General features: G+C 45.3%; 1 protein-coding gene and 1 long non-coding RNA gene across 13 annotated transcripts in view; one reads left to right on the forward strand and one right to left on the reverse strand.

Moving 5' to 3' along the window:
• Positions 1 to 12,894: 12,894 nt before the first annotated feature.
• On the reverse strand, positions 12,895 to 20,343 carry LOC122173708 (uncharacterized). Of its 2 annotated transcripts, XR_010601807.1 has the most exons (4): positions 19,842 to 20,343; positions 19,240 to 19,308; positions 16,897 to 17,522; positions 12,895 to 13,777 (listed from the first exon to the last, which is right to left on the reverse strand). It is a non-coding gene; the product is annotated as an uncharacterized LOC122173708 (long non-coding RNA). The 2 variants fall into 2 exon arrangements; XR_010601808.1 differs by lacking the exons at positions 19,240 to 19,308; positions 19,842 to 20,343 and adding an exon at positions 15,347 to 15,441.
• The window catches only part of ARHGAP10 (Rho GTPase activating protein 10), a 257,127-nt gene continuing 251,146 nt past the window's right edge, over positions 20,291 to 26,271 (forward strand). For 5 of the 11 annotated variants that reach the window (XR_010601805.1, XR_010601804.1, XM_005284263.4 and 2 more), the window contains exon 1: positions 20,314 to 20,957. Coding sequence is in view for 9 of the 11 variants with exons in the window: in XM_005284263.4 (XP_005284320.1) it covers positions 20,804 to 20,957 (154 nt within the window). In the remaining 2 variants the exon portion in view is untranslated. Of the gene's footprint in view, positions 20,958 to 26,271 lie in introns of all 11 variants that reach the window. The other 6 variants (XM_065597786.1, XM_065597787.1, XM_065597784.1 and 3 more) reach the window with 5 other exon arrangements.

Below are 26,271 nucleotides of genomic sequence, written 5' to 3' on the forward strand. Positions count from 1 at the left end.
AAGGTTCTGGAGGAGCTGGAAGAGGGGCTGTAACTGACACACTCTATTTAGATGTGTGCCAGGGTCTCCCTCTCACCACAAAGGGACAGGTGTTGTTAGGGGAATTTGTGAACCATGTCAGGTACATGGCTCCATGGAGCAGCTGCAGCTAATATCCCCAATGGGACATGGAACCAGAGTGGAGTACAGGCTGGTCCACCAGGGTTCCTTGCCCTCCGCTGGTGGCCATAGGTCTCACCATTTAGTGTCAGGACGCACACACAAGGGAGAGGAAGTGAATAGCACAAAGCACAAGTGTATACAGATGTTCTCTGGGTGTGATTCAGAAGTAGACTAGCTGGTTATCATGCAGCCAGCTCAGGTGGCTTGTGGGGCCAGGGCCCAATGGCAAATTTTGTAGGGCAAGGGTTGAAGGGGACCATCATCGTAAAAGGCCCACTCAAGCAAAGCAAGAAAAGCAGGAGGTAAGGCTGCCCTCACCTCCTTTAACATACGAGAGGGAATGCCCAAGGTGGGCCACCCCATGCCCTGGTACCCTGATAGGGTGATCCACTGGCAGTGGTTGAAAAAACAACAGCACGTGTGAGACAAAGGGTCCCATTCCCTCTCCCCAGTGCATCTCAGCACCTGCCTCCCAGGGCTGCATTTTTAAAGACCCAGTGCATCCCAATGCGTAGACAAGACAGTTCTTCCCTATCTGATACAGTGTTTTCAGGTGCTAAAGAAAACTTGAGTCGTTGACTATTTTACATACCTGCATCCCCCCTCCAGAAATTATGATTATCACACATGTTTTTAATGTTTAAAAAATCCCTTATCCGTTTCTATGTCTGCATAAAGACTCATGGCAGTTCACAAATTTGTCTGAGCTGCAGTTGTGAATGTCTGAACTGGACTGGCTTTTTTTTAAATCCACTGTAAATGTTGTTTCAGTCTAAGTTATTTACTTTTTAAAGTGTTATTTTTATTAATCCTAGCACTTCATCATTTATCTTCACTAACATTGTGCAGATAGATGTCATTGTGCTATTTAGTTTATATTAGCAAAGAATTGTTGAAAATATTAATAGTTGTTAGTAGCTTCAGCAATTACATCTGCCAGTGTTTCTAGTATAACATTTCCTTTGTGGAGTGTGCTCTTAGTTTTTTAAATACAGCAGTTTATTCTTTGGGATTATATGACTTCAAGCCTGACTGATTTCCTGAGTTAATGTCAAAACTTTTTCAGTTTCCTTTGATCTGTCAATGGGAATTGCCTTTGTCAACTGTTATTTTGCCTCTCTATCTAGCACCCTAGTGCTTTCTCATGTTGCCACTTGTATGTAGAACTTGGTTCCCAAATATTATATATTCACTAGAGGCCAGATTTTTAGAATTTGAAAGTAACTAGATGCTTTTGAAAACACCACTATTCACCTAAGTACCTTTAAAAATCTGACAATAAGGTCACTACTGTGCATTTGTGACTGAGTCTGGGGGGGGGGGGTGCTGGGCACAGCAGGTCCGGGGGGGGAGCTTTGGCCATAGGGAATTCGGGTGGGGGTGTTCCAGTGTTGGGCGGGGGCTGTGTGGCATAACATGGTGGGCCCACCCCCGCTGGGAAGGGACATGCAGGCAGCACAGGGCCGGGTGGGCCATTCTTGTATGAAATCCTTCGCAGAGCCAATTTCTACTGTAAATTTTACTAAATATAGATATAAAAACCCCTGATAGATTGACAACTACAAGTATTCAAAAATCGTGAATACCTGAAATGTATTAAATAAAAAATAAAAACATTTGGGTTCTTTTAATTTGCTTTTTTGTTTCTGAGCCTCTGAGTACATTAGTTTCATACTTTTGCTGTTACCTCTCACAAAGAAGCCACATATTTAAACCAGTTATACATTCCTATAACATTCAATACCATTTTGGATTTCCAGTAATGTGATTCCTCCCCTTCTTGTAACTGAAATCCTTACTTCTGTAAGTAATCCTCAATCCTGCACACTTTACTCTTCAGTTACCTGATTTGTTGCATATATAGATGTTGATGTTTCTACTGAATTGTTTATACTTCAAACTGCTTAGGGAAAAATCTCGGACTCTGGTGCATGAGTCGCTCCACACCCCCAAAGTGGAATGGTCTGTGCAATCACTTGAAGAAAAACATAACAGAATATGTAGCAAACTTAAAAAGCGAGGATACATTTCAATGCTGTTCCTCATTCTGATATGTGCACTGTTTTATACTGACAAAAAAAAATCAGATTTTTTTAAATGATTTATCCTGTTAGTTCTTTGCATTCGATGCCCAGGTGGCATAGTGCTGATCTCACCTTATGCCTTTTGGTGACATTGCTAAAGTTCCTTGTCTCCGCTGTGTTTTTACAATGGGATAGCTAATACATGTTAGTAACCCAGTGACAGAAACACACATTTTCTTAGCACTGAGGATACAAACTATAATGCTGACTGAGATGTTAGATGAATTATTCACGGCTTGAAAACTCTGCTACTATTATTGTGTAGCTAAAACTGCTTCTTTGCCACCAGAGGTATTTGCTGCTGAATGTCTGCAGCTCCCCTCCCCCACTTGCATGGGTGTCTTGGAAAACCAGTTAAAACATTTTAGACTAAAGGAATGTAAATTTTTTTGTGTGTGTGCTGCAAACAGTCCTCAGCTATACTTGTGGCAAGTTCAACACCATGTGCTTTATTTATGTTTTACAAGTGTTTGATCCCCAAAGCATAAAGCTTCCCCCCAAACCTGTACTGGTTACCAAGGCACAGCCCAGAAGGGGAGGGAAGGCACCTGCTGCTTGGCCCTTCCAGCCAGCCTTCCTCCCTCCACTGTCTCTTCCTGTCTCTCTTTGAACTGTTTCCACTTGAGGAGCTGAAACATCTAGTTAATTAGTTAATCACTTGTACTTAAACTATTGCCTTCTTGGTTTACTCCATATGGGAAGGCTTCCAAAGTGCACAGAGTGGTAAGTCAGCATACTCATACTCTGTCACACAGGTATAACCCACATTTGTTTTTTCTCATCCAAAGAGAAGGAGTGAAGCAGGGGAGCACTCATCATAACTTTCCTGTATAGAAAAGCCTTTGCACGGGTATCAATTCTAGCCTGATGAAATTTCAATAAATGACTTAAGGTTAAAATATAGGTTGAGCTCATGCCTTCTCTCCCCCCTGCGCTAGTCAGGATGTCTTTCTTGATCAGGAGAAAGAAGGTCTGATAGTGTCATAGTAGATCTTGCTGTGTATAGGGTTGGCCTACTGTACAATTATTCCCTCTATAAACAATGTATAGGAAGTAGTGGCACTCTTATCCCATTACAATTAACCAGTTGACTCACATTTTTGATGCTTTATCTGAAAGATTCCTCTGATATCAGTCTCACTCATGCACCCTTGTCTTTTACTAACTGTGATCCCAGGAAAACTTAACTTACAAACAAAGCATTGTCTCTTATACTTTTCTTACATTATGATGCAATATCCTTACTGCAATATCCACAAAAGTGTGAGGACACAGTCTGAAAGGCAGCAACAATAATATATTCAGCTCACTTAAAACATTGTGCTCTTGTGTCTCAGCACATGTGTAGAGCTGACCACCTGGCCCAGAATCATCCACAAAGAGGGTGTGGCAGTTATAGACACAGTTTCTGAAGCTATAGAGGATATTTTCATTGTAGGCAAGCCATCTGGCAGGTCACTTCCTGTTTACTGAGCCAATCAGAGCGCAAGGTGAGAAATGTTATAAATATATCTGCTTCAGATAGCCCTGTGACATCAGTGGTTGATAGGGTGACCAGACAGCAAGTGTCAAAAATCTGGACGGGAAGGTGCGGGGGTAATAGGAGCCTATATAAGAAAAAGACCCTATACAATCAGGACACCTGGTCACCCTAGTGGTTGATTACTGCAAGAGCACACATGTGCTTGCTGATAACAATGGTTTTGTTGACAACACTGAGAAGGGTTTTGAAAAAAAAGAGGATGTTCACATTTTTACAAAGATCTAAAGAAGCTAGGCACAGTACATAGTATGGCCACATTATAGAGACTTAGGGCTAAACTCACAAAGGTACTTAGGCACCCAAGTCTGGGTTTAGGTGCCCAAATCCGAGTTTTACTAGCTCCACTGCAATTCCCTAAACTCCAACCAACCCCTTTAGGCACCTAAACTCACTCAGCATCTATGTTTACAAGGTAAAAGTTCCCTAGGCACCTAAATTTCTGCATCTGAACATGCATTACTCTAGACATTTGAATGCCTATCCTGCTTAAGCCACAGAGTGATCATGAACCAGAGAAGATAGGTGAGTGAATGCCTATCTTGTGTGCAGGGCCTGCTCTGGTAGGCATGCTCAGAGTCCACCTACTGGATTAGGGTCCATTCAAAATCTGGCTAGAGAAGGACATGGTATCACCACCTTCCTTGTAACTTCTAGCCCAGTGGTTAACACACTTGCTTGGGATGTGGGGAGACTGAGGATCAAATCCTCCCTCAGATAGAGCGGGGGAGAGAGAATTTGAACAGGGGTCTCCCAGATGAGTGCCCTAACCATAGGGCTAAAAGTTACAAGATGGGCACCACCACCTTCTCCTCTGACTGTTTTCTGTGGAGTTAGGTACCTGCCTAGTTCAGTCTAAGGTACCTAAGCTGCTCCTCAGAAGGGTTCCCATTCATGGATAGCTAGGTAGAGGTAGGCACCTACCTGCAGTGGGGACTTAGGTGATGAACTCTGAGAGGGGCGGGGCTTAGGACACACCTTTCTAGTTGGCATTTCCCATTGGTTATCTTAGGTGGCTCACAGTTTAGCCAACCAACTTCTGTGGATCATATTCTGTCCCATGCATTGTACAGGGAGCTTGGACATAAAACTCAGGCTTTATGAATCAGTGTTGTTCCTGTGACTTTAGGCACCTAAAAGTTAGGCATTAACATGCTCAGTATCCCACCACCTAAGTCCCTTTGTGAATCTAGCCCTTTGACCTTTTCCTCACTGCTAAAAAAAAGTTGTTGGTTTTGGGTTTTTTTAAACACCTCTGGGTAACTAAGCTGCAGGAGCTATTCTGAGGTAAAAACACAGTGAGGAAATGGCACTTTGCTTTTAGCGGTGGGGAAAAGCCTGAGAAAATGTCTACTATCAGATCAGAAGGTAACCTGTTCATATTTGTGTGCCCAAATATAGCAGTGCAAATGTTACATTGAAAGCTTGCTCACTCTGTGTAAGAGTGACAGTGGTGGGGAAGTCTGTATAAGGAACCATGGTAGATGCGTGGCGGAGGTCCAGAGTCCGGGGGCTGCCCCACAGCATCCGAAGTCCAGGGACTGCCACACAGGGTCTGGAGTTGGCATCGGGCTGCCGGCTGGCCCCGTGGGGTTGGCGTCTGGGCAGTGGGCTGCCACTTGGCTACCCTGCCACCCAGGCCCGTGCACCTGGGTTCAGGGTCAGGGCTGTCGCCCGGCCCCATACTGCAGGGTCCCAGGTCCCTGCTGCCTGCTTCCCACCCAGGACTCTACTCCTGGCTCCACTCTGTGGAGGGGTCTCTGGGCGAGAGTTGCTAGGCATAGGGGCTTGTGGGGGGGTTCAGTGGAGGGGTGCTGTGGTTCTCAACTTGGGGCACACACATGGGCATATGCAGCCCACAACGATAAATAAGTTGAGAAACACTGCTCTATGGCTTAATCTACAATGGAAAGAGACGAATAACGAAAAACAATACCTTCAGTCAGGGTTTTACCTTGTACAGTAGACCTGAGATTAACCCTGTAGAAAGCCTTTCCAAATGACAATAATACCTTGTTTTATTTGTGTGCAAATTTAAAATAGAGATTTCACAATGATAGCAAATTGTGATGAAAGCAACCCTATCCATCACAATTTGCTACTTCCGGGACCAGGAACCGGGGATAGGTGCAAGGCAGCAAATTGTGACAAGTGAACCCCTATCTGTTGCAATTTTCTACCTCTGGACCAGAAGATGGGAGAAGGTAGAGCTAGAAAATTGAAATTGATAGATTACCTGTCATAATTTGACACCTCCAGACAAGACTATGGGGAAGGGCTGGATAGCAAATTGTGACAAGTGTCCCCATCCATCACTACTGGCTACCCCTGAACCCAGAGGTGGGGAAAAGTTAGAGGTAGCCGATTGTGACACGAATACCACCGTCCATCACAATGTACTACTCCTGGCCTACAGGATGGGGAAATCCAGAGGCAGCAAATTGTGACAATACAGCAAGAGAGAATACCTAGACATCAGTAACTGCTACCAGTAGCAAATGTAACATTACACTGGCCATTTGCCCTCTTTGTATCTCACTCCCAAATGCATTGAGTGAGAAGTGTGACTGACTATAAACAGGGATTGGCTTTTTCCTCTGAGCTTCCTTGCAGGGATTCTGTAATAATATGAGAGATTACAGCTGTGATAGATAAAGAGAAAGCCCATTTTTATCCAGATCACTGCCCCTACCCCACCCTAGAGTCTAGACTTGTACTGTACTTCTCAATAAAGTACCCAGCGCTTATATTTAACAGTTATATTACTTTTTTTCCTAAATACACAGTAACCAACCTCTGCTGTCCACAGCAGTTTGCTGTTCCCTCCTGTGTCCATGCTGTCCAGAGCCCTGCCTTCCAGGATGGAAGTGGAAGATGATCTTTGGTCTCTGTAGCGAGCGAAGACTCACTAGTGCAGCACCTCCTGCTGGTCATCCTGGGAATTAGCTCTTTTCCAGTTCCGGAGCGCCCTCTGCCAGCTGATGTCTCACCTGCCTCAGGCCCCATGTCCCTCCCAGACTAGGGTTACCATATCTCATAAATAAAAAAAGAGGACCCTCCACGGGCCCTGGCCCCGCCCATTTCCCCCACCCCTAGCCCCGCCCCAACTCCACCCCTTCCCCACCCTAACTCCGCCCCCTCCTCCCTTCCACTCCCAGCCAGGGGGAAAGGGCTGACCCAGTGCTACCGGCTTCAGGGTTTGCCGGGCAGCCCCCAGACCCTGCGCCCCCAGCCGGCGCTTCCCCAGCGCAGCTGGAACCCGGGAGGGGAAGTGCCCAGCCGGGGGCGCAGGGTCTGGAGGCTGCCCGGCAAACGGTGAAGCCGGTAGCACTCGGGCTTTGGGCAGCCCCTATGCCTCCGGACCCTGTGCCCCCAGCCGGGCACTTCCCCTGCCGGGCTCCGGTGGCGCAGGGTCCGGAGGCACGGGGGCTGCCCGAAACCGGTAGCTCTCGGGCAGCCCGGCTCTTAAACAGAGCCGAAGAGGAGCAGAGCCTCCAGCCGCGGTGGCTCTGCGTAACTTACACTGTGTCAGTTACACAGAGCCGAAGAGGAGCAGAGCCGCTGTGGTTTATTTATTTTGTGGGTTTTTTTAACCTTTAGGGTCCACTTGGATTACATTTTCAAGCTTTTCTCCTCAACTATGAGGTCCAGTAACTATTTTTATGAAATCTGAGATTCTTAGATATTCCCATTAATCCAGAAGTTGAGGCTTTAAGAAAAACACTAAATATTGTGAGACTTATAATAAAATCATGAGAGTTGGCAACATTGAGGTATTGTAATGTATCAATATAAGCAAACTTATTGTGATTCACAATTTTAGTAATGGGTCAAATGCACACTAGAAAGGCCATGAGTATGAACAATGTATTTTAAAAAGTGTCTATTTCATAGTGGTAGATTTAATTTTTAATGCTGATCTCATCCTTTTCTTTTAAGGGCATGTTCAATGAGTTCACTGTAACTATTCAGTTTACATCTTTTCCCACCCATTATAGAGCTCCCCACCCCTGTTCACATCCATTTAAAGTAATCTCAGGAGAGTTTTTGAGGCTCTCTCCACAATGTTCCGCTTTCTTTCTGGTTGCTGGCTTGGTGTGGTTGTAGCTCGGTGATGTAGAGGAGATCAAAATAGATAATCTGGTAGTCCCTTCTGGCCTTAAACTCTATGTCTCAACTCCTTCCTTTAAAGTCACATATCCCAACTTCCAAATATCATATAATCATAGCTGCACATAGGGCTCTGTAGTGGTGGTGATCAGAATATATAGTGCCAGAAGAAATAGGGTGACCATATCTCCTGTTTTGGCCAGGAAAGTCTCTTTTTTAAGTCCTGTCCCAGTTGTCTGGACTTTTTGGGCAAAAGTGTGCATTTGTCCTGTTTGCTCTTGCCAATTTGATCAGTTGGCAAGAGTAAATGGGACAAATGCCCACTTTTGGCAAAAAAGTAGGGTGCGTAGAATGTGCGGGTGGGTCAATGGCAATGTCAGCCCTGTGCTGGGGGGGGGGGGGGGGGAAGGGGAGAGGCAGCAACACCAGCCGCAGCCTCACGTTGGGGAGAGTGGGGGGTGGGCAGGCAGGACTCCAGCTAGCAGCAACACCAGTCTTGCTTGGGGGGGGAGGGGGCCCTCTGGCTAATCCCAGGCAGTGTCCTGTTTGCCCTTTCGGAACTATGGGTACCGTAGCAGGAAATCACTTTTGAGTTACACTACTCAATAGTCCTTAATGGGTCATTTAAGGTATTTGGAGAGTAAAAAATAGGAATGGTGGGTTGTTAGCAGAAAACCTCAGGGTCTCTGCCTTTACTTAATAGGGGCCAGATCTTCCCCTTTTTCTGCCTGGCTGCAAAGTACCATGTACCAGCAGAATGTGGTCTGGTTCCACGTTGACAAGGGGTTGGGACAGAGTTTTGGGACTCCTGTGCTCATGCACCTCAGTAAACAGTGGTGGTTGAGAGGCAAGGACAAAAGGGATGACATTTAATTGTTCTAATGAACAGGTAATGTTCATGGAATTGACTTCTCAAAAGTAATGGCCTCCTCTTGCAATGTAAATTTTATTGAGGCTTTTCTCAACATTTGTTTTCAAAGCAGGGTACACTGATTTTGAGCCATGTGTTTCATTGACATTATTATTATGATTGTTACTGCTTTCCACCTGAGGATTTCAAGGACTTTACATTCATTAATAAATTAGGTATACATTCCTGGACCTTACCCCTGGGATCTTGAGACTGGCTAGGGGCTAATATAGTCCCTGGCATAGCTCAGAGCAGTTTCAGGGCTTCTCTGATTTGTGCCCAGCTGCAACAGCTCCCCCAGGGGTCATTCTGGTAGCTGGGGATTGCCACAGTTTAACTGTACTCCAGCCAAGTCCAATGCTCAAATTATGGAGGGGAGAGGGCAAAGTAGCCACGCCCCCTTACTACTTTAGGGATTATCTCACTTCTCTTACGGCCCCCTTACTTCTCACTACTGTTAAAATGAAAGCAAGCCACTTGACATTCAGAACCCACCTATGCTTTTCTCATAATTTGAGCACTGGCAATATCCCTTTCCACAACTACACACTGCATTGTAGGGGGTCTGCAAGAGAGGATAGCATAATGCTGGCTACCCCAAACTTACATCACTGGAGGATTCCCCTAAACAAGGATAATCCTCAACAGACATCTTAAACCAGTTTATGTCTATGTTACACTGCTGTTTGAAACTGATAAGGTAAGCCACTGCCATGCCATTCACTTCTTTTACACCACTGCAACACATATTCTCTTGGAGGCTGTAGCAATTTAGCTACATCACTATCACTTTCTATAGACTATAAAGATGTGGGTTTGCATAAATGCTATATTTCTGGAAGTATATTATGTCTTTTTTATAGCTTCAGTCCACTAGTTTTAGCTATTTTTTCCCCACTCTTTATTCCAAAGACAAAGAGCAAAGGTACCTATGAAATTCCCTTGCATTAAATGTATTAGTATTTTCTAGGCTGCTGGTATAAATACTTTAATTATCTAAAGTGGTCTGAACCAACTTTTCAGTAAGGTGTGGATCCCAAAGACTTTTGCTGGTATTGCTTGATAGACATGTAACCTTGATTTATGTGTCTCTTTAAACCAGGATATGATATAGGATTTTCCTCCCACCCAAGCATCGCAGAGCTCTTCCTGCTGGTTCACGATCAGACAGTGTTTTATATTACTGGACGAAGTACAGGAAGAGACACTAGATCATTTTCTTTGGTGGATAGGAACTGAACTGGGAATATCCAAAAAAGTAGTAAATTACTCAGTGTAGTAAACATATACAAGCCATTTTTGTTGGGGTAATTTGCTGGCAGTTTACATTGTTTTGCCTTGATTTGAAGGATTGACTGTTGCTATTATACTACTGCTGAAGTTGTACATCTGATGGAATGTTTCTCATTATAAAATTCCTAATTGTTAATATAATGGAATGTATTTGCACATCACCAGTTGTGGTATATTGATTTCCAATAGAGACACCGTCATATATTAGAATTCTGTATTTTATATTTTTATCATTTGTTTTTAAACTCAATGCTAACACAAACATTTCAATTATTTTTCCTTGTTAAATTAAAATGTTTTGTTTTAATTTAAAAACTCCTTGGTGTATGCAACCCAAATATTGCAATATTTCCAGTGTATGATAATCAAAGTGATTATAAACAAATAGGAAAAACAACTATTCTAATTTACTTGCTGCAGCAGAGTGAATGGCAATAAGAAAAAACTGGTGAAAGTAAATTTGATTATGAAATTTTAATTTCAATCTAAACAGCAGTATGGATTTTTTTAATATAAGATTTTTTTACTAACAGTGTCCCTTTCAGTGTAATATGATTCTATATGTCCAGAAACAGAGCTACTTTTCAATTGAAAATAAAATAATCTGAAAACTAAACAGCAGATTAAACACCGGCAAATTGGACACTGCATCGAGAGTCAGGATATTTGGGTTGTAGTTCCAACTCTGCTCCCTGACTTGCTCTGTGATTTCAGATGAATCACTTAGATCCATTTTTTCAAAGTTTGCTACAGATTCCAAGAGCTGCAACTTTTGGGTGCCCAACTTGAGACAGATTGGCCTGATTTTTCAAAGGTGGTGAGCACTCACAGCTCCAACTGACTTCTGTTAGCTTGGGACTGACTTTCGGAAGAGAGACACTTCTTATTTTGGATACCAAAAAACTAAGGCATGTAAAACATAGAGGCTACTTTTGAAAATTTGGTCTTTAACTACTATAGGCCAGATTTTCAAGAGTTCAGCACCTATATTAGGCACTGTCACAGGGTCCACTCACCACTAGGGTGCCACCTCCTAGCCACATTTGGGGATTATCACCACTCTAGTCCAATGCCCCTTTCTGCTGCTTACTGCACACTCTGCTGCCAATCTCTCTCTCACTTTCTGCAACTCAGGGTGCTAGGTCTTCATGGCCTGGCACTCCTGCCAGCTCACTGTGTTTTCCCCTTCCAGGGTACCAAAGTCTCACCGGACAACCATCATAGGCAGTCTGTGCGTCACGGCCTGGACTGTACCACTTCCTCAGTAGCTGGTAGGGGAACCTAGGCCCTTCCACTACTCCAGGTTTCAGTCCAGGGACCCTATACCTGGAAACTATGGTCTGCTTTCCCTCAGACCTTGTTGCTTTTTCCCTGGACTCCTTCCTACAGCTTCTGGCTCCTCCCTCTCTAGGTGTACTAACTCAAACCCCCTCCTCTTAGGGAGTAACTATTGAACTCCAGAGCCTCAAATATCACCCTACTCCCAGGTAGTGAACACAGCCTACTTCCTCTGCAGTTCCTTTCTGTTGTCAACTTACTGGCTTTATACAACTCCTATTGTTCTTCCCCAGCACAGCTCCATCTTCTATCAGTCCTTCAGGACCAGGCTCTTCCCCGAGTGCAGCCTATCAGGTTAATTATCCTAATTTACTGGCTCTGCCTTATCTGGGGTGAACACCTGATCACAAAATCACCAAAACAAATGGGAAAATTTTCAACAGAGCTCAGCATGCTGGGGGTGCTGAGTTCTGTTGAAAATCTAATCATAAGTATCACAGTGGGAGTTGTTGCATGCTGATATATTTGAAAATCTGGCCTTTATTTAGGCGTCTAAAGGGGGAAAGGGATCTTTGAAAATCTGGTCCTGAGCTCTCTTGAAATTTGGTCGTCTCTGTCTCTATTTCCCCATAAGAAAAATGGAGATATAAAGTCCATTGAAATCTTTGGATGAAAACCCACTATATAGAAGCTAAGCATTAGTTACTGTTATTATTTAATATTATAGGAATTGTATAACATGTATTGAATTTCATGCAACAGTACAGTTTTTAAGAAAACAGACTTACTGAAGACCTTTTAACTAACTCACATTTACAGAGCTTTATTGTATCAAAGCTCATAAAGTCATATTTTGTTATATACCATTCTGACACTATATTACATTTTAACTATGTCCCGCATCAACTATTCTATTGTGTAATATGTGATATATCAGAAAGATATTATCAGGGCTGTCCTTACCCATATGCAAAGTATGCAGCTGTGAAGGGCACCAAATTTCCTGGTGCCTTGCACAGCTGCGTGCTACTCCAGCCCCTGCTCCATCGCTTCCCTAGGGCCCCCACCTCGCCCCTTCCCTGCCCCAGCCCCACCTCCACCCCCCTGAGGACTCCAGAAGCGGTCGGGCCTGCACTCACCGGTAAGTAGAGCGACCCGGCCCTAGCCTGCTCCGCTCCTCTGGCTCCCAGCTGCGCTGCTGGTGAGTGCTGGGGGGTGGTTCCCCCCCCCCAAGCCTGGGAGCCAGGGGAGCAGAGCAGGCTGGGGCCGGGTCACTCCACTTCCTGCAGGAAGTGGCCTGCCCCCCAGAGGCCTGGGGCCAGCCTCCCTTCCCTCCTGTGGATGCTTGGGGCCCCACACACACACCCCGCGCAGGGTGGGGGGAGAGCTGCGTAGGGCACCAAAATAGCTAGGGACGGCCCTGAATATTATTGCCTCTTTTTGACCCAAGTGGCTAGTCAAAGTTCCGGGCTCAGTGGGTGGTCCAGTTGGGAATAGAAATTGGTGGTGGCCAGGTATTTCTTTTATGCAATCTTGTTTATTTACAAGGAATGTACAAAGTCCTGTATCTCTGACCACAGAAGGATCCAAGGAAAAAAGGAGCAGTTTCTCAGTTTACAATCCCCACAAGTCCCTGTAGCCAACATCAGACTCAAAAACTCTCTCTAGCTTTCTCCAGGGTCACACCATGCTTAAAGGCTCCTGCTTGGCTTTTTCATGCCTCTCTTCTTCTGCCTTCTTATCTGTGATCTTTTTGTGTGTTCTCTCCCACACCCACACACACCTACCCAAAACAATCTAACCCAACCCAGACCACCCAAAAGTTCCTGGGTGGGTTAAAACACACATTTCGTTTTAGGTGGGGCTTAATCCAAATCATAACAAGGTTTCACCCAGCTCATAACAATATTGTAAAAACTGCATGTTTCATTTTAACATTTCCAGTAGGTGTCTCCAGTGTACCGTGTAGAAGCTTTAAAAACAACAACAATATATAACCACACTACAAAATAAGAAATGGCATAATTAAATTTGTTTACAAAATTGCATATGAAAAATATTCAATGCATGGAGTCCAATCCACCTTGGAAACAGATGAGTAGAAGTTTGGCTATTAGGTTACAGAATTAATATGTCCTAGTTCATGTAGAGCCCGTATAGCTACTATGGTGGGATTTTCAAAATCACTCAACACTGAGTTAGGCCAATGCTTAGTGCTCCATAATGGGGTTCATGAGATATTGTACAAATGAAGAACACACTATCTTTTCATACATGGTCCCATGATGTACAGTATCCTATTGCTTACTGTATTACTTCCTCCTCAAGACAGCCTACTTCTTTCCTTCACAACCTTGATTATCGATGATCGTTAAGACTGTATAATGTAGGGAAGGTCACCTGCAAAGGTAAAAATGATATTTTCCAACAGCAAACATGAAGCTTTCTGACAAGAGGTTTAGTTTCTGAGACAAAACTAAATAGTTAAGCATACATAATAAATGTAATACTTATTATATACATTATTGCTGTTTTGTTTGTGGTTTATGCCTCCCAATATAATCTCTCCGGTACTTTTCTGGGAAATTTCTTCTACTATGTTAAAATCAGTTGATTCAGAAAAGCTGGTGTTTTAGGTGCTAGTTATTGAGGGTGGAATGCAAGTAAATCTTCCACTTCTCAAAGATAAGCTGTTTGCCATGGGGACAGTGTTTTCAATATGTGTGTATGCATTGCCTAACACAATAGAGCCTCAGGTCTGATTAGGACCTCTAAGCATCATCACAATCCAAATACTAATAACAATTCTGTGTGAGACAGTATGGTGACTTGATTGGCTCCTGCTATAGGATCTCCTATATCTTGGCTATGTTTTGTGTATAAAGAGACAGATTATTTCTGCATCAGCAGAATCTTGGTAGTATCTGTTGGGATTATACATTTGAAAAAAGTTTCTTCTGTTGGTAACTCTAATCTTCAGCTGTACGGATAAAGAAAATGGGCTGAAATATCAGAAGAAATGAGTGGGTGGAAGAAATGAGTTGGACAGAGCGACTGAGAGGAAGGGGTCAACTTTCCAGTGTGCAACTGTCTCCATCCCATAATGTCATCTATATCCCATAATTTTCATGCCTTTTTAAAAATTCCCATGACCCACGTGGTTGTCCTCACTGTTTGCCATCTATTGTCATAAGCATTGCAAGCACAGGACACACTATCCTCCAGTATTTGCAGAGTTGTAAGAAGAACTGAATCAGTGGGAAACATGATAATTTCTTGGAGGACAGATTGCGGTGGGACTAGCATGTTGATGGTGTTCACAAAGTTGCTACAGATGGTAGAGCGCCAATTCTGGGCCCAAGAAATGAGCACTGACTGGTGGGATCGCATCATAATGCAGGTTTGGGATGACAAGCAGTGGCTGCAGAACTTTCAGATGTGCAAGGCCATATTCCTGGATCTGTGTGCCAAGCTTACTCCAGCACTCCAACACAGAGACACGAGAATGAGAGCTGCACTGACAGTGGAGAAGGGATCAGCGATTGCACTGTGAAAACTTGAAATGCCACAACTACCCATTAGTGGAAATCATTTTGGAGTTGGGAAAATCCACAATGGGGGCCACTGTCATGCAAATGTGCAGCAGGTAGGGTGACCAGATGACAGAGGTGAAATATCATGACAGAGGTGAAATATCAGGGCGGAGCAAAAAAAAAACAACCCATACAAACAAAAAAACAAGCTGGCGGTGGAGCAAAACAAAAAAACCCGCCGGCGCACAGGAAAAATTGGTGGGGGCTGAGAACCCACTGGCAGCTCCACGCCCCGCCCCCCCACCTCCCACACCAGCTTGCCTCCGCTCCGTCTCTACCTCCCCCTTCAGGGAGGGAGGGGGGCAGCATGCAGAGCTCCCCCCAGCCAGAGGGACCTGCCAGGGGGCTAGGTGAGTCCCAGCAGTGCTAGCCTTACCTGGAGCGGCTCCCAGGAAGCATCCAGCAGCCAGGTCCCGTCCCTCTGGCTCCTAAGGTCGTGCAGGTCAGGTCGGGTCGAGGGGGCTCTCTGCCCTAAGGTGACCAGATCACCCAAGTCAAATATTGGGACGCGGGGGGGTGGGGGGTGGGGGGGCGGGAAGGGCCGAGGCGTGGCGGGAGGGGGCGGGGCAAAAAAAACAACAACAACACCCTTCCTCCACAAGCGCTGGAGGGAGGCCCGGGAGACGCAGGGGAAGCGTGGGGCCAGGGTGAGTGAGAGTCCGGCCTGGCCCCGAGCAGGCAGGCCTCAGTCGGGCGGTAGGGAGAGTAGGGGGGCGGCCCGCGGCCTGGCCCCGCGCTTCCCCTGCGTCTCCTGGGCCTCCCTCCAGCGCTTGTGGAGGGAGGAGGAATGGTGAGCCTGGGGAAGAGGTAGGGATTTGGGGAGGGAGCCAATGGGGGGGGAGAAGGGGGCAGAGTCGGGGTGGGGGGAGGAGGGGGGCGTGAGCACTTCCGGGCTCTGGAGCATTTCCTTGTTTGTCCGCACATTGGTCGGAACGCGGGACAAACAAGGAAATATCAGGACAGTCCCGATAAAATCGGGAAGTCTGGTCACCCTACTCTGCCCGCTGCTGGCTGCCTACAAGTCCCGCCTCTGCAGCACACAGTGGAGATCTCCTCGTCGCCTCTGTGCGTGCCTGGGGAGGGGGGCTGCAGCACTCTGCAGGCTCCTGCGAGCCGGCCGGCGGGCGCCAGGAGTTCAGCTGCGCTGCCCCAGGGCCCAGGAAGAAGAGGTAAGCGGCGCCGGCAGCGACGGCTTGCATCCTCCCCCAGACGGTCCCCCGATATCGGGACAAAGTGCGTCCCGACTGATGTAAGGTCAGGACATGGGACAAGTTCCCTATAATCTGGACTGTCACGATAATATTGAGACGTCTGGTCACCCTAGCAGCAGGGCCACTAACTGTCTCCTGATTTACAGGACTGAGACTCTGGGCAATGTAAATGTGAAGGGCCGTTTTTGGCCCTTCCCCAGAGCCTGCACCCCCCAGGTGGAGTTCTCACCCCCTCCTGCACCCCAACCCCCAATTTCATGAGCATTCCTGGCCTACCATACAATTTCCATACCCAGATGTGGCCCTCAGGCCAAAAAGTTTGCCCACCCCGTCCTAGCCTGTGTGCTGTAACAGTGCCTGCCAAAGTTATTGCTAACAGCCCTGGGAAAGTGTCCAACTGCAGAGGAAGAAATAAGGCTGCCATCTCTAGAAACCTTTGGTAAAGGATTGCAAAGTTCCTCCATGAAAATGTTGAGATCTCCCAGGAGGATTCAAGGGACGTCCCTGTGTACATAAACAAGTTTACTTCACGTGCCCCCCTTCCCTGCCTAAGTCTGCAGGGGAATGAAAAGCAGATAATAATGCTACCTCTCTTTGTTATACCAGTACCTCTTCTACTACAAGTAAATTAATGAAAAGTGGATTTACTGTGTCCTGTTTAGTTGGGGGTGCCATCAGTATATCATTGTAATGGGACATACAGTAACATACTTACCCAAGATTCCTTCCTTTGCATTGGGTTTGACTGTACTCAACTGCCAGGACTGACTGGACTGCGATGGCTTGAGGCATTATTGGATCCCCCAGTTGCAAGTCCCTCCTCCTCTTCCTCTTGGTCCTCACTGTTCATGCCAGGGGCCTTTAACTTGGGCTCCTTGGTGGTCTGCAGTATGGTGGTGGGGTCTCTGTAAAGTATGGCATGCAGCTCTTTGTAGAAGTGGCAGGTTTGGAACTTGACATCAGATTGACTGTTGGCCTCCCTGGCCTTCTGATATGCCTGACACCATTCCTTTGCTTTCACATGGCACCTCTGCTGGTCCCTGTTGTACCCCTTCTCCTGCATCTCCCATGCAATCTGCTTGTAGATGTCCACATTTCTATGGCTGATCTGTAGCTGTGCCTGCACTGCCTCATCTCCCCACGGGCCCACGAGATCCAGTATCTCCTGTTTATTCTGAGCTGGAGCCTGTCTGGAGTGTGTAGCTGTCGTAGTCAGCTAGGCAGTTGTACACAACAATGGAGAGTTGCTAGGTGTGCTTGCCAAGCTGTACATTCAGAAAAAGGCATTTAAAAAATTTGCAGGCTTTAAAGAAGAGTGCAGGTGTCTTCTGGTCTCTTTGGCTGTGGGGAAATGGAGTTCACAACTGTGACCAGAGTGGTCAGTGTTACTCATTGTGTGACCCCTGCTGGGGGACTTTTAGGGTCAACATAAGCAACAGTCTCTGCCCTTGTGCTGCATTGACCTCCGTATATCGACTATGGCTCAACGCTGCTCGGGGAGGTGGTGTTAGTGTGTCGGCTTAATGGGGTGCTCAGATCAGTGGGAGACAAATGTAAGTGGAGACACGTGCACAACTATATTGATACAAGGCAGCTTATGTTGACTTAATTTTGTGGTATAGATCAGACCTTAGGCAATGTCTAAACTTAAACTGCTACAGTGGCACAGCTGCAAAGCTGTAGCTACGCTACTGTAGTGCTTCAGTGTAAACACTACAGCCATGGCTGTAGTTAATCCATCTCCCTGAAAAGTGGTAGATGGAAGAATTCTTCTGTTGTCCTATCAACCTAGCACTGTCTACATAAATTGTCCTAAATATGTTGCTCAGGGGTGTGGAGTTTTCACACTCCCAAGTGATGTAGTGGGTCAACTTAACTTTTTAGTGTAGACCTGGCCTTACACACATGTGTAATTTTCCAAATGCAAGAAGACCTATTGAGTTTAATGAGATTCCTAAAATACGTAGTTACTCACATACATAACTGGTTGCAGGATGGAGCCTTGGAGATTCTCATGGAGTATACAGTGAAAACAGATAAACTGACTATACCATACACAAAAGGCTCTCAAATGCACAAAATAAACACAGTGAAAAAATACAGGTTTCCCCTCCTCTTTTCTTTCAGATTTTTTTTTGTAACAACAATAAGAATTTAAGACAACATTGTTATTTTTAAAATGACAGTGTCCTTTTTAGTTCAGTTCTTCCCAACAAGGTGCTAAAATGATTTCAATACAGTTTTCCTGGACAGTGTAGTGTGGGCTTAACTTTAGGCCACATGGTATTGCAATTAAAATCAATAACAAAACTCACTGACTTAAAAGGGATCAGGATCAGACCATGTATTATAAATCCTGTCGCAGGCATGGAATTCCTGTGTTGAAATTCACAATTTTGTAGGGACTAAACTGAAGAAGATGGTAAAATATATAATATGACTAATGTAATATATTTTATATTGAAAAATAAACACACTAATCTTGGCCTTTAACCGGTGTGTATGGGTGTCACATGTTCTGTTTACCTCACTGAGTAGTATTTTAATTTCCTAGGGCCAGCATCTCTGTGCACGGGCAGATTATTTTGTTCTTTGTCAGGTTTTAAAATAACATACTGTACTTCTAGACAAGTGTATCTAATTTCATATGCTCTGATCATATCAGGAGTAACTTTAGGAGATTAAGGATCTAGGGCAGTCGCAAAGTAACAAATGTGTATGCACATTTTAAATTGCTTGTTACACTGCTGGTGTTTAGTGCTGCCTTTAGGAATTTGCAATAATATTCTTTGATTTGATTGAATTAGATAACACTTCCAGAATTCCTTCCTAATCTCTTTATACTCATCTTCTGAGAAAAGATCAGATATCTTTCAACATTATCTCTTACAAAGACAGCCTTTACCTTCACCTGATTTGCACCACATTTAAGAAGATCAGAATGTTAACCAAATCCTGTGGTACGGCACTGATGTAAACCCAAGGAGAAAGAGCTGAGGAAGACTTTAAACGTGATGGCAAAAACAAGCAAAACAAAACAAACAAAAATAAAACCTACCACCAACAATTTTCAGATATCCCTGGACAAACTGCATACTCCTTTACTGTTCTTCATCTAAAATATCCCCTAAAATCAAGAAGAATTAATTCCTTGTTATACTTACAAGTCATTTGTAATCATTAATAACATAGGCAGAGTTCTTGGCATCTAAGTGAGTACATCCAGTTATTGTACTGTCAGAGCTATTTCACTTCATAAATTTGCACAATGTTCACGGGTTGGTGAAGTTCTAACAGACTAAAAAAAAAAAAACCCTTCTCCACCCCCTCCCCCCAAATCAAAATGAAAGCCAAATACAGATGTCCTCTTGAGCAACTGGTGCTTTGGTATTTGCTCCCAAGAATTATATACTTGAATGGGAGTTTGAAATGAAAGGAATAAATGTGAGGATATAACATGCATTTTGTAATTTGCATCACCAAAGTTACATCCTACCACCGAAACCTTGGTTGATTTAGAGTTTAATTTTTTTCAGTGCAAAGTCCCTGAAAAGCAGAGAAATGTCCAGCTAGGGAATCTTCCTGAACAAACTTTGACATCCACCCACCTCTACCACAAACTTTGTATTTCTAACAACTATTTCTAAACACAGCACGCACCTAGGAGAAAACCTGAAGGCCCATCGCGGCACCATTTACCCCGATGTACTGCGTACAGACACGAACCGGTTCGATGTAGGTAGGATGTGCACCTGGGCGAAGATGAGGCGGCAGTTATGTTCTGATATTAGTGTGTGAGCGGCGGCTAGGAGTTCAGAGCGGAGGAGAGCTGGCTTGTAGTGAAATCAGCAGACAGGGGGCAGACGATACCCTGTGCGGCAACTTGCCCCTAATTCTGGACCGGGCAATAATGGCAAGGGGACAACGGGGACACAAGCTCAGCAGGCTCGGCGTGGGGGAGGTAGGGTATTTCATGCCCTTCTGGGGGCCACACAACCCCAGCACGCTGCAAAGCCGCACCCCGGGCAGGCGCTGCTGCAACCCCCCTTCCTGGCACGTCTCTTGCCTCGTCACAAGTTGCTAATCATGCAACAAGGTCCCTGGAATTTGGGAGCGCGGGGAGGGCGGCTCCGCGTGGGGAGGGCGCCCAGCGCCAGCGGGCAGAGACGAGAGCAGCTCAGGCTGAGCCGAGGGCGGGGGGTTGGAACTTGGCAGGGTGGAGCTGGGAGCGGGGCGGGGCTGGGATGCCGAGGCTGCCTGTGGTGGAGGCTGCCGGGAGCTGGGCAGCAGCGTCTCCTCAGTCGTCCCAGCTGCTCTCACGGCGGGAGGCTTCTCCGGCCGCTGCCGAACGCTGATGGAGCTCTCGGAGTAGCTGCTGTTCTGTTCCCTTCCTCACCCTTTGTTGCAAGAGCCCCCGGGCCCGGGGTGCGGCTGGCCTCGGGGACCGCCCCCTCATGCCGTGGTTTGAAAGTGCCAGTTGCCAGGTCACCTGGGGGAATCGCTGTAGCTGGGAGGCACCGCGGGCCCTGCCCTGCTCCGTAGTGTCGGCTCTTGAGGCTGCTGCTGCTGCCTGGTGAAGAGGGATTTGCAAGGAGCTGAGCCCTGGTGCAGTTGCAGCAGCTATGGGGCTGCAGCCCTTGGAGTTCAGCGATTGCTACCTGGATAGCCCCTGGTTCAGGGAGAGGATCAGAGCCCATGAGGCGGAACTGGAAAAAACCAACAAGTTCATCAAGGAGCTGCTCAAGGATGGAAAGAACCTTATCGCTGCAACCAAAAGTGAGTGGGAAGGGAGGCGGGGGTGAGGAGGTGCTGGCGGGGGCAGTGTGTGCAGTGTAGCCATGTAGCCCCTTTTTGTTGCAGTAATAAGACTGGTGCGGTGCTTTGCAGGGGCGGGTCCCTGTGTTTGCGGCAGTAATCGGCGCTGAATTGAGAGTCTTGCTAAGAGCCTCCTTGCGCAGAGCAGGGAGGCTTCCTGCCCTGCAGGCTTTGTGTTGCCCCGCTGTCATTCTGGGTGCGAACTGCTGCTCTCCTGTGTCGCCAGCAGCAGCAGCTGCTGCAAACTGGCTTGCCTGAGCTAAGAGGGCAGATGGCGGTGTGCCTTGCACAAAGCCAGGGTTTCCTGCCGGCTGAGGCGCAGAGAGAGAGAGAGTGGTATTTGCAAGAGGGGCCAAGTTGCTCCTCTCTTCCCCAGCTGAATGCCTGCCGCCTCACGTAGGTTTTAAAATTTTTGCGCTTCGTGTGAGGAAAGGTTTTGCTCTGAGTTGAAGTTAGTTAATTTCCCTCATCACCTTTCGCCCTAGTTAGAACCCCCTCATTCCACCTTCAGGAAACCGCTATCTTCCTGCCCTTGTGATCGTGGGAAAGTGATAACAGGCCTGCTACTGACAGCAACTCCCTTTTAACAGAACTTTTTGTAACCTTAGTTACATCTCTGTGATTTCCTGGCACAGGCCTGCCTTATTCTATGTCTCTAAAGCCCATAGCAGGCTTTGGATACTGTATACATATACCCAGTACCATGACACTGACTTTGTGCCACCCACTGTATTTGCCTGTGTATTTTCCACCCTGAAAGGAAGATAGGGTATGTGGTCACACTAATGGTCTAAAGTTGTGAAAAATCATGGTTGGGGTTTTAAATGCACAGAGATGGCTGCATCATAGTTTGTGGGTACCATAACACTGAGTGGCATGACTACATATTTTCATTCTTATCTGTAGTGTTGCATTCACATAAAATTTAAGAAGTTAAGTTCAAACAGGGTAGTGTAGTTCATAAATGCTTATTTGAATCCAATGATAATTTAAACAAACAAATGTATTTATTTCACTTCGATTTTCACATATGCTGAGACTACGTTCCCTAAACTAGTGGTTTTCAAACGGCGTGTCGTGATCCAGTACTGGGTTGCATTGTGGCAGCTCTGGTCAGTGCCGCTGACTGGGCCATTAAAAGCCCGAGCGATGCTGCTTGGCTAAGGCAGGCTAGTCCCTACCTGTTCTGACACTGTGCTGGTGTGGCAGGTCTGGCTCTTAGGCAGGGGCACTACAGGATTCCGCGCGGTGCCCCTTTCCTGAGCACCGACTCCGCACTCCCATTGGCCAGGAACCAGTCAATGGGAGCTGGGGAGGGAGGGGTGATGCCTGTGGGTGAGAGCTGTGTGGAGCCTGCTGCTGGCTGTTTCCGGGGCGCAGTGTGGTCTGCGGTGCCAGGAAAGGCAGGAAGCCTGTCTTAGCACCCCCATTGTGCCGCTGACTGGGAGCCGCCTGAGGTAAGCTGATGCTCCAATCCTCAGCCCTGAGCCCCCCCAAACCAAGCCCCTTGCTCCACCCCAAACCCCTCATTCCTGGCCCCACCCCAGAGCCCTCACTCCCTCCTGCACCCCTGCCCCAGCCTAGTGCCCTCTCCTGCACCCTGAGTCCCTCATTCCCAGCCCCATCCCACAGTCCTCACCCCAACCCTCTGCCCCAGTCTTGAGCCCCTCCCACATCTGAAACCCCTCATGCCCCAGCTCCAGTGGGTAATGGGCATCAACAATTTTCTTCAATTGGGTTGCCAGAAAAAAAGTTTGAAAACCACTGCCCTACACTATACAGTAATTCCTCACTTAGTCTCCCCGTTAACATTGTTTTGTTGTTACCTTGCTGATCAGTTAGGGAACATGCTCGTTTAAAGTTGTGCAATGCTCCCTTCTCACATCATTTGGCAGCCATCTGCTTTGTCCAGTGCTTGCAGGAAGAGCAGCCCCTTGCAGCTAGCTGGTGGGAGCTTGGAACCAGGGTGGACCGGCAGCCCCCCTATCAGCAGGCTAGCAATTGCAGCTGTCCCTCCCCCCACTGCCATGTGCTGCTCCCTGAGACTCCTGCTTGCTGTGCAGGGAGGAAGAGAGGGACTAATGTCAGGGTGTCCCCCTCCACTCTGTTCCTGCACCCCGCTTACCGCATCTTCCATAGAGCAGGGGGGACACAAGACAGTGCTCAGGATGGAGGGAGCTTGCTGGCTGCAGCTGCGGTCTCAGCAAGCTGATCTAATTAACAAGGCAGTGTACTTAAAGGGGAAATGTGCATCTCTCTCTCTCTCTCTCACACACAGGGTGTATGTCTCTGTCTGCAGTGCTGTCTCCCCTTCCTCCATTTCTTCTGCCTTGTAGAGTGTGAGAGTTAACCCTTGAGGGCTCAGCCAATTGCTAGTTCATCATTTAGCAGTAAGACATTCCCTGGGAAATATCCCACCCTCTGACTCCTCTACCTCAGCCAAGGAAAAAAAATTCCCTGGAACCTAACCCCGTCATATACATTAATTCTTATGGGGAAATTGGATTCACTTAACATCGTTTTGCTTAAAATTGCATTTTGCAGGAACATAACATTAAGTGAGGAGGTATTGTACTGCTCCGTTGAGAGCAGGTAAAATTTGAAAATACACACAGCAGGGCCCACCAGCTGTAAATTGGGGGGAATTCATCAGATTGTTCATGGGACAGAATAAGTGGCTGCAGCTGGGGAGGCTTCTGGGGCTGAAGATTTTTCAGATATCTCATTTTACCCAAGTAGAAGCAGGGCAGAACATGTACATCTCTGCTTGGTGTTTACTTAAATGGGTAAAGGAGATAGCATGCATTATGCCCTTTTCACTTGTTTTTAACTCTTCTTTATTTGTTGGGCAACACGTTTTCTGCATTTGACAGGATAATGTGTTCTTTGGAGATTGTGTGAATGTCCAAATCATATAGATTTGAAATGCAAAATATTTTTACTTCACACTTCAGTAGAAGAAAAGAATTTCTACAATGTTACTAAACTTGTGAAAAATGTTTTTTTTTCTCCTTTTGCGTGGATACCTCAAACAGCTGGATAGAATTTTCTGAATCTTTTCCAAAACTTCCATTTCTGGTCTTAGTCTACCCACATGAACTTTTACGGAGTGCGAAAGGTACTGAAAATGCTTTAAATGAAAGTATGCAGTGTAGTTGTAGCTGTGCTGGTCCCAGGATATTAGAGAGACAAGGTAAGTGAGGTAATATCTTTTATTGAACCAATAAAAGATATTACTCACCTTGTCTCTTGAATGAACGTGTTATCTTGATGATAACCATAGTATTACTTTAATATCCTTAGTGACATTTCATCCCATTAACTCTTCTGAGTAGAGATATTGTATGGAACGGGGTGGTAGGTGCCACTGATTTTATATATCTAGTAGAGAAAATTAGTTGCATTGTGACTTTACTGATAGTGGATTTTTGCCCCTATGAGAGCTGTTTCAGCTTTTGTTAGCCTTTTGCCTCCAGTATTTCTGGGTATGCCATAGGCATTTCCTGAAGGCTGACACTTAGTATTGGGTAGTAGTTGATTTTCAGCTTAAGAAGAATAAATTAAAATAAGCTCATCAATATCAGGAATTTTTTTTTTAGGTTGAAGTACTCAACTATTTGGATTTTGTTTTTGGATGGGAAATTGTTTAATGGTAAACACAACTTCAGGCATATCAAATGTTATTCTGTAAATTGGGTTATTCAAGATCATTTCTCTCATGCCAAAAACTGCAGCATTATATCGGTATCCTCATCATTTATGATAAATACAGAGCTTTTATTTATTTATTTATTAAAATGAAAAAAAAAAGAGCAATAGCTGACAAAAACTTCATGATGGTCCTCTCCATCTTCTGCTGAATGTGAGGGGAAACCCCTAAAATTGAATATGTCCCACTTCCTGTTTAACAGAGAGCACTGTAAATGACTATGGCATTTGCATTGGGCCACATCTTGAGAGGCAGTAAGCATACACCACTCCTCTTGACAGTAGGTGTTGTCACTGCCTTTCACGATCAAGGCAGTAGTTTTGTTGTGGTCCTTCTTCTTGTCATCTTTATTCTCCTTTCTTTTTCAGTTATACTGGGCAGTGTGTTCTCCCCAGTTCAAACTTTTTTATAAGTAGAAGTTGTAGAGTTAGTTATTGGTACACAAGTACATTACCAATAAATAAACCATCTCTGCTGCAGCCTTAACTGAAGTTTCTAGTTTTCACCGTGAGCCAGACTTTTAGTGTTTCTTTTAAACACCAAGTTCTAATTCTTTCATGAATCTGAAAGGTAATCAGTTCCAACTTGAAGTTCTCTTGTGTTTCCTGTCTAAAACTTTGCATCATCGAGGTGTCGTTTCTTGAAACCAAAGACTGGAAAGAAAGAATAAATAAACAGTGGTTTTAGCCGTTCACTGATCTGTTTTCATTACACTTTCCTTTTTCCATATTTCAATGGACTTTTTTTTTTTTGGTGTTTGCTATTAAATGCATGAAACAGTACACACATTCACAATAGAAATCTCAATTATTTCTCAAGAAACTCTAACCATTTAGGATGTCAAGTTTGTTTTTTGAAGATAATTTCTGCATAGAGGTAGCCACTGGGGTTGAGAGAGATACCAAATGAAAATGCACTCAGTAAATAAATGAATCCTTAGTTTGAGATAAAATGTGCATTTGAAAAGCTTGTTTAAAGCTCTTAAACACTATACATGGTTATAACCTACATAGGGCCCCAGCATAACATGCATTCAGATTAACATTTGAGGAACAGTCATGTGACTCTTGATCAACACCAGTTTTTTAAGACTTTCCATGTGAGAGCCAGCTAAACATGTGGCTCAGTGGCTTACGCTAGTAGCATTGAGTAATATCTACTAGTTCTCAAAGACTCTGAAATTGTTGCCAGTTTAAATAGTTATGATGGAATTAATTTGTAAAATAAATAAGGAAATGGAGAAAAGCATTGAATCTGAAAATTGTAATTTCTGTAGTTTAAATGAGTGCTCAGTAAATGTTTCAAAGAAAGCATCTGCTATTGGTTCTCAACAGGGTTGCTTTTATTATTAAAAAAAAAAAAGGAAAAGCCTTTCTTTGTTACAAGTAGTTTGAGTAATCTACAATATTGATAGGTTTCTAAATATCTCACTTGCTCTTCAGTAGGATGATTATGCTATTTGTTTACCTTATGAATTTCTCTAAGGTTGCAAAATGGAAAATAACTAGTTCACTTTTTACTGGCATCCTCATGCCCTAGCATAGTGCTATGGTGTGTGTTGCAAAT

Source organism: Chrysemys picta, chromosome 5 (genome assembly GCF_011386835.1).
Source record: "Chrysemys picta bellii isolate R12L10 chromosome 5, ASM1138683v2, whole genome shotgun sequence".
Classification (NCBI taxonomy): Eukaryota; Metazoa; Chordata; order Testudines; family Emydidae; genus Chrysemys; species Chrysemys picta.